Source organism: Chenopodium album, chromosome 8 (assembly GCF_948465745.1).
Source record: "Chenopodium album chromosome 8, dcCheAlbu1.1, whole genome shotgun sequence".
Taxonomy (NCBI): Eukaryota; Viridiplantae; Streptophyta; class Magnoliopsida; order Caryophyllales; family Amaranthaceae; genus Chenopodium; species Chenopodium album.
Genome location: NC_137841.1, coordinates 75,183,387 through 75,192,495, shown reverse-complemented (window position 1 = coordinate 75,192,495; position 9,109 = coordinate 75,183,387). Strand labels below are relative to the sequence as shown.

The 9,109-nt window shown below is 32.2% G+C and overlaps 1 protein-coding gene across 1 annotated transcript; it reads left to right on the top strand.

Moving 5' to 3' along the window:
• The first annotated feature begins 6,672 nt into the window (after positions 1–6,672).
• On the top strand, positions 6,673–8,579 carry LOC145555518 (uncharacterized). The gene has a single exon (XM_081617253.1). The coding sequence runs from the start codon at positions 6,673–6,675 to the stop codon at positions 7,831–7,833; it is 1,161 nt and encodes a 386-aa protein (XP_081473379.1). The 3' UTR covers positions 7,834–8,579.
• Positions 8,580–9,109: the final 530 nt, after the last annotated feature.

The following is a 9,109-nucleotide window of genomic DNA, read 5'->3' as shown; positions in this document are numbered from 1 at the left end:
AGAAGCAACAATCATCATCTAACTAAGTTAATGTCAGTTCGATCTAGATCAATGTTGGGAATTATGGATATTTCGTTACAAGAACATATGAACATCTTGTCCCTTGAGTAGTTTATCACTCGATCATAAAAAATTTCTTGTTATTTTTCCTTATGATTCCTTTAAGTAGTTTATCACTCGTTAAAAAAATAATAATAATAATAATTTTGAGTTTCCTAATTATTTTTCATGTTGTTTACTATATATAGCTCCTTACGTTTGGATTGACCACTTATCATATACTATATATTTGTATTAAATTTTTCTTCAAACACCCTTCAAAACAAAATCAAAACAATTCAAAGTTAAGTCAAATAGTAAAGTACCACTAAAACATTAAGGCAAACTATTATATAGAATTTAAATATGGTTAATTAGTTTAGTTAGTTGATAAAATTATCATATGGAATAATATTGATCAAATGCCAGAATCCATTGTTTTCATTAGAATATGATTGTACAAGATATTTTAAAATTTTGATCATTGAATCATTTTGCTTCCAGAGTCTTCGTTTGGATTGGTATATTTGGGTGCATAAAGACAACTAGAGAAGAATAAAATCTCAGCTGAATCTTTATAATTAGATTTTATAGATTAAAGTTGATGATAAGTTTATGTCCAATCGTGAAATTATGATTGTGGGTCAACCACTATGCTTTTCCATTAAATAAACCCACACAAAAATTGGTACGGAAAAGAATAAAAAAGTATTAGTGCAAAGAAAATCAAGTCAGAATTTGTGATAAATGCTTATAATGTGGTTAGTTCATTAGATGATTCTTTATGTTGATATTACCTGTATTAATTAATGAGTTTATATACAACCTATAATTTTGGAAGAAAATCCCGTGTAAATTTATGATCATGCTTTGTACAAAGCCTAGTCTTCTACTCAAAAGGCCAAAAACATATACATGTTTTCATAAAATTCATTTCAAACTCAAAAGGCCAAAACATATACATGATTGTGAAGCGATATTAAGCGTTAATGAAAATTTATATATATAAAAAAAATAATAAATAAATAAATAATAAAAAAAAAAACTTTTAGCACTTAATTACCTATTATGCTCACAATTTCATGTTATGCTTGTTAATATTACTCAAAACACAGGAAACAAATCAATTATACAGGAATCACTAACTTTAGTAGGCCCTGTTAGCCCATATCAATTAGATGGGCCGAATCCAGCTTGCAAAGATGATAAAATAAGTAATAAGCAGACTGCATGCACTTTATTTAGCCCAATAAACTCAATTGCTGAGGAACCCACAATAAACTCCAAAAGCTCATTAACCTTTAATCCAATCCATCTTCAATTTAATTTAATTTTATATTATTATTTAAATTAAAATGTACTCGTGCTAATCGAAATTACACTGATAATTAAAACAAATCAAAAGGATATTAAATGAATTATCGCATTTACTCATATGTAAAGGTAAAGTAGACCATAGACCCTTAAAAAAATCTCCAAATCAAACAAAGCTTCTAATTTGAGCAAGTTTAATTTATTGGGATATGATTGTGAAGTTAAGCATAAAGATATAAAGCTACCTTACCCTTAAGATATGAGTATAAAATAAGGTAGTTTGACGAAAATATGAATTAACACCCACACTATTATAAGTTTATGGAATCAAAAGATTTTGTTGATTCTGAATAATTTCTTCAACAATAGTAAATGCATTGTTCCATTCAATTCCCATAATAATGGTTGGTTATACCATGTGAAATTGTGATTATTTCACCTAATAAGACCTTTGTATTCTTTTCCAATCGTTTGGTCGTCAAAATCCTGTTTTTAGCATGAATATATTCTAAGTTATGTGTGATTGTTTGATATGGGCTACTTGCTTCCAACACTATAAAATAATTAACCCATAACCCATACAAATAGAGACACACGTGACGCCTACTAAGTACAATTATATTTCGTCGTAATTCGCATACCTTGGATTTAATCAATAACGTGGATAATAGAGAAGGATTATATATGAAAGATACTTTCTATGTTTCATAATGTTAGTATCATTTATGCATATCAATGCAAATCTTTGATTGCAAATATGTTGGGTTGAAAAATAGTATTTAAAATTATTCGTGTAACATGTTGAGTGAATGAAAGAAGTGGCCTAGATCCCAAATAATGATTGACACAAATTGATCACATATTCAGATGCGGTATACATGATTTTTGTTGATATTGTAGGATTAGTTTCATTTGGTACATGTTGTGTATGTACATACATAATGGTATATAATTGAATTAAAGTGTGTAAATTTGAAATGGTCAGCGTGTGTTAACTTCGATCTATAAATCATCAGCATGGGTAGCTGTCGTGGACTGAACAGAAATAAATCAAACAATAATGCACATATCCAATCTAGAGAAATAAAATATCCTCTTCAAGTTAGTTGACAAATAACTTGGAGATCGACCATGCATACAACAAATACTGTATCGTCATCTATATGTGAATGCATGAATATAATTGTTATATACATCCAGATATACGATATGTTCATGAGTATTAATGAAGAGTAAAAACTAAATTTAGATTAATTGGGTGCATGATATACCTGGAGTATATAAATTATTTCATATGAATATTGAAAACAACAATTGTAAAAATGGAAAAAGGTGGGCTACTATTACGTGGTTTCAGATATTTAATTTGTCAAATTCGACTGCGCGCTGATGATTTTAGGCTTAGGAAACAATAAAAGAAAGATGCCTTATCCTTTGAAACAAAGCTTATAATTTGTGTGGTGTAAACAATATGGTATTCATCTTCTTCTCTTCCTCTTTCTCTTGTCTCCTTTCCGAGTTACGAGGCTCTGCCTGGCTACCACATGCCTGCCTTTTGGACCACCTTAATTTATCCATTTTACATTGCATTATTATTTCAACTATCTCTTGTTATTATTCTTGTGATTATAATTCAAGTTGGAACTTGGAAGCTTAGCGGTGTTAGTTAATTAACCCTTTGAGTTTGAGCTTCTAATTAACTAAGCTACCTATTCGTAGTTTTGTCAATCGTCATTTTCTCTAATGGAGATTGGTATATATGAGAAGATGCTCTGCATATTGTTAGCTAATCTAGCTACTACAAACTACGGATTTGGTATGTTAAGAGGATTACAAGAAACAATGATATTAACCGAATTTGAATTTGGACTAACACGGCCTCCACCTTAATTACTCGTATTACTTTGGATCATATATATATATAATAATTACTATCATATTATTTTATAAATTTTACGGAATATATTTTAATGATTTATGTGTTCGTGAGTGTATCTAGTCAAACTATGTCAGATGAAAAAACATGTTGCGGTGAAAGTACAACAAGAAATGAAAAGACTATATACTACGTAGTTCGTCCTCGTACCAAATCCGTGAAATTCTGACTTCGCCGCCTGATAACATAGCAATTTACACACAATAAGGTATGACAAGTGATGAAATATATGCCAAATTCATCACGTACGATGATATGATGTTGCTGGTAATATTATCCGTTCACAGTCTTCTTGACAAATTTATCACGTACGATGTAAACTATGAGTATATATGCCACTTGATAAATTCCCACTTGTAAACTGTTATTAATGTTCAGAGTAATGTTTCTAATCCAGTGGAAAGTAGTATTATTAATTTAAGATGAGATTAAGCTAACCTTAAATTAGTACAGTGATGAGATTTGATTCCTAGGTAGTTTTAATTCCACATAATACACAAGATTTATTCATTATTAAATTAGTACCATGTTGTATTGTTGTAGGTGGTACAGTTAACGTACTACCAGAATGTGGTGGCCTGTGAGGCTGTGATGGTAGAGGACTAGAGGTCATGTTACAAAGAATCATATCGAGCCTAATGGCTATGGATGAAGATAGTTTTTTTTTTTTTTTGGATTAAATGAGGCACAAGGGTAAGTGATGAGAATCGATCCCAATATCTCTTAGAATCAGGAGGAGAGCTCACCCCTCACTCTCAACCTTACATTGGATTGATAGTATATGATTGAAACTCCGATATCTCAGATTCTCAGTGGGCCGGGCATACTACATACTAAGTTTACTCGCTAATTAATCGGTAATTAGATAGCCTTATGTAGCCAAATATGAGTAATATGCATTTATGCAATGTTTGAGGACACATGTATAACCTAGTTGTATCTTGTATATATACGAGAAATTTGCTTTGACATAATAGAAGTATATATATAAATAAAGATGATCTTCAAAAGCTGCAAAATTGTCTATGCATAAATAATTGACAAATATTTGAATCAAATACAAATGTTTAAATGTTGAAAATAGACAATGAACTAATAGGAACAACAAAAACTCCCTAACCTATATAGTTTTTTTTTTTTTTTTTTTTTTGTGTGTGTGTGTTTACCATAACATATATAGTACGGCGTACATAAAATTGATTAATAAAAAATCCATGGATGCTCGGTGCCTGAAATTAAACTCTTGTCTACAATAACTCTACATAATACATATTGTGTTTCTTTATATTCCGTAAATGTGGAAAACTGATAAAGAGTTATCCAAATTAACAATAGGATATTATTTGTAAGTTTTGTGCCGACTAAATTAGAAATTAGGGTTGAACAATATCCATAATAGCGCAGTTCCATGCATTCCTTTGATCTCTGAAGGACCATTAATTGGAGCCCACCATTGCAATAGCAGGTGGTCCCTTGACTCAGATGGCTAGATGTTGCAGCCATTATAACCAATAATGATCATGCTCGCATTACCATTATAAATCATAGCTGCCATTGTAGATCGATGTTGCATTGGTGCGCTATTTTAGGCTCCTATATCTAATATCTATGTCTTCTTGTTTGCACTGCACTGCTCTCTCTATTCACCTCTGCTGCATTTCCAGTGGTTTCATTTCAGGCCTTTCTTTAGTTCCTGCGCACTTTATTTAGCGCTAATTGTACTCCGTAATTAGTTACATCATTTGCACTAGTAACGTCCTGATATGTATGCCATCAAAAGGTCAACTCCTTTTTAGTTGTAAGTTACTACGTCTCTTTGAATTAAATCTAAGGGTTGGATAGGTTGGGTCCAGAATTAGGGTTTCAACATACTTTTATTAACGTTTTCTACTAATAAAATATAAATTAGATGTTATGTTAATTATCCTTCTATTACTCAACTTCCTTGTTTGCTACATCAAAATCTAAATACACAAGTATGTATATGTTGATTAATACGGAGTAATATAATAATAAGCAAGTCTTTTGTTCAGGATCTCTAATTCAATAGTACTCGTAGTTTGTAAAGTCTTCCACTCTTTAGTAGCACTACAGTCAATTTGAAAAGCCGGCTTCCACAAAATGTGTAACAATTTACTCCATCGTTAATTTCTTAAGGTTATGCTTTGCTTTACTAGGGTAATATTGGAGATAGTATTTTAAAAGTATTTGGCATTTGAAACTCATAAATGAATTCTGATCTTTAATTCTTTATCTTTGACTCAAGTTGGAATTTAATGTTTTAGTAGTTTTGATTTTGGAATTTGATTTTTCTCTCTTTGACAATCTCGATCTAATTAACTTTTTTTTTTCAAATCGTATTATTATTGGAGAATGTTGAAACTTTTTTTTTTAATACTCGTTCAATCAAAGAATTTGAAGATATAAGCTATGAATACTTTGTTGTTGTTTATTTGATTAAGTGCTCTCAAAAAATCAATTCAAATTAAATTACTCGTATATAATCAAGTATATATGTCCTTCATTCCAATACTTTAATAGCAATGCAAAATTATTATACATCGAACAGAATTTGTGCGCATAATCTTACAAAATCATTAATTACCTTAAACTTGATGGTTTGTGTTAGATACTTAAATATCAAGATATAATTCAACATATTTCGTATCTAATATAGAGTAAGAGACTCTAGCTATACAATATATCATCATTTGTAGGAGAGCTTAACTTCTTTCCAAATTAGCTAGGATTGGACGTTAATTTTTTTTTTTTTTTCCCAATTAGGGCTTTAAATTAACTGAAATTCAGATTAGCCAAACCTTATAATTTATAAACAATAATTTCAACACTTTGAATACCAAATAAAATTCCTGATTCTAACCAAAAACCAATCAAAATAATTACTACTCGTAATATGATACACGAAGTAAATTGTTGTACAGTACCAAAACAAGTACAGTAATCTATATAAAAAAAAAAAAAAACATTGGAAACAGAAGTCTAAATTAAAAGAAAAGTAGCCCCCAAAGCCAATGAGTAATAAGGTTGATCTGAGACCTGTTTCCATTACTTCCTTGACACTGCAATAACTTTCTCTCTCCTCTTTCATGCACCCTTTACAATATGTCAATACTCAATACAAACACACAGACTCATACATAATTATATTGAATTCAATTCAATATATAAATATAAATCCCTGAAAAATGAAAAAAGCATAAACAGAAGAGAGTACAGTATCTCACCGCCTATTCCCACCATTTACACCCCATCCACGCTTCTGAATTTCACCCTCCTCACCACCTCCTTTGTTCACCACTTTGCAACCAACCCACCTCTCCCCTCTCCACTCCACCCTCCGAGGCACTCTCAATTACTTTACCATGCAACAACATCAACAACAACTTCATCAAATGATCATCAAACCTCAACAAAACCTCATTCTTCAACAACAACCCCCTTCTCTTGACTCTCCTACTAGCAACAACTCCTCTTCCTCCTCCTCCACCACTTTCAACAACATTTCAATCTCTCCATCTACTGCTTCTCCTTCTCCTGCTACCTCCAACAAGCGGGGCCGCGGCAAGGGCGGCCCCGACAACAACAAGTTCCGCTACCGAGGCGTTCGGCAGCGGAGCTGGGGGAAATGGGTCGCCGAGATCCGCGAGCCTCGTAAACGGACTCGGAAATGGTTGGGTACTTTCGCTACAGCGGAAGATGCTGCTCGTGCTTATGACCGCGCTGCTATTATTCTCTACGGCTCTAGGGCTCAACTCAATCTACAACCTTCTCCTCCTCCTTCTACCGGGGGACCCACTACCAACTCCTCATCTTCTCGTGGATCTTCGTCTTCTTCTTCCGGAACCACCCACTCTCTCCGTCCTATCCTCCCTAAACCTGCTAATGGGTTCGGGTTTACGTTCTCGACTTTTCCTTATGGCGGGTTTGGGGCCGGGTCCGGGTTGACCTCTTCGTCGGCGTCAGTTTTGCAGTACCCGTATTGTCCGAATATCGTTCATGGGCCGGTCCAATGGGCCGCTACCACTACATCTTTACCTTTCTCACAACCTCCTCTTGTTGAAAATAATTTGATTAATAATACTAGTAGTAGTACAACTACTACTAATAGTAACGAGGTGGATCATGACCCGACCCTTCAACAGATTCGGGTGCAGGAAGATGAAGTGGATCGGGTAACACCGGATCAAATCCTTGTTCAAGGACAGCAATATCATCAACAAAGTAATAATAATAATAATAATAATAATAATAATGGGTATTGTACTCAAGATTATCATCACAAGAGTTTTTGTGACGAGATAAGTTCGTTGGTTGGATCAGTTGATTCAAGTTTATCATTAGGGTCACAAGTAATCGGGCATTCGGATCCGGGTCTGATAAACTTATTACCCGGGTCACCGTTATGGCCGACGCCGTTAAGTGGTGAGTTAGAGGAGTATCAAATGCATCATACAACCAGTCTTTGGGATTATGGTACTGATCCTTTCTTGTTCTTCTCTGATAATGAACATCATCAAATTTAATTAATTAAATTTGGTGTTTCATTTTGCATGCATCTCAGCTATCTACAAGGTAAGCATGATTAATTAAGGTCTTCATTAATTAATTAATTACTTGGGAATTTGGTGGGATTTTTTCAAGAATTATGGTCAAAAAGAAAAAAAAAATCAACATGCAAAATGAATTGCACCATGTCCCAAAAACTAAAATTTGAATTCCCAAAGGAAGTTGGTTAATTATATTGAGAATTGCAATTAATGGACAATTAATTGCAATTATCTCATACAGTATTATAGTTATTGATCTTTCAATTATAATTAAGGGTTTTTTTTTTTTTACAATATTTTGTATTTGCCTAAGGTATAGTATTAGACTATTAATTAGAAGTAATTTTTTGTTGGTTTTGTTTATACATATATTATTATTATTATTAGGAGTATTATTACTAGCTACTATTACTCCGTATTATTAATATATATTTTTATTATTTTTCTATTCTAGTTCTTGGTATTCATTGATGAAATAACCAAGAAAAGGATAATTAGGGTTAGGGTTTTGAGTTGGGAATCGTTTGTCTCAAAGAAGGAAGCAGGATTTTGTTGAATAAGATATTTAATGAATATTTTTTGTTTTTTTTGGATTTATATTTATCAATATATTGGTGAATCATCCTTTCACTACACCGAATTTTTGTTTTCTTGCCTTTATTTTGTAAATGGGAAATTGGGAATCCAATATTATTCCATTTATTTAATTTTATTTCTCTGCATCTACAATGATAATGTTAATTTGGACTAGTTTTTTCATATGATTGTGATTGAACTTAGCTATTGTACATAAGTTATTCTGAATGGAATCAAATCGATGAATAAGCTTAGTAGACACATAAAGCTTGTTTTTTGTATCAACACTGGATATTTACATTTAAAATGAGTTTATCAAATTGAGTACGTACTAATTTAAACATAGACCAAAATCGTTTATGTATGTACTCGGTATATCCAAGCTAAGATAGTTGATTTGCATTCTACACTCGGGTGTACCTTACATTTCTCCTCATTATCCTTTGAATTCTTACACAAGGAAAAGATTGTAGCGCGTATTAGGTTGTCAAGTTATGTAGCTTTCCGTTCATTGTCCTAATGTATGTCTTTCATCCTTCTTACCTGGAAATGTGGTTATAAAATCGACACCGAAATTTTCTTTATTTTCTAGCTATTATAGGTGTTGTTTAATCTATTTGGTTCATTTGCTTTGAACTTATTAGTGTAAATTGCTTTAAAATCCTATGAAGATCTT

Bases quoted from the DNA above. Each gene is read 5' to 3' on its own strand.
- LOC145555518 (XM_081617253.1), top strand. From the start codon at position 6,673: ATGCAACAACATCAACAACAACTTCATCAAATGATCATCAAACCTCAA.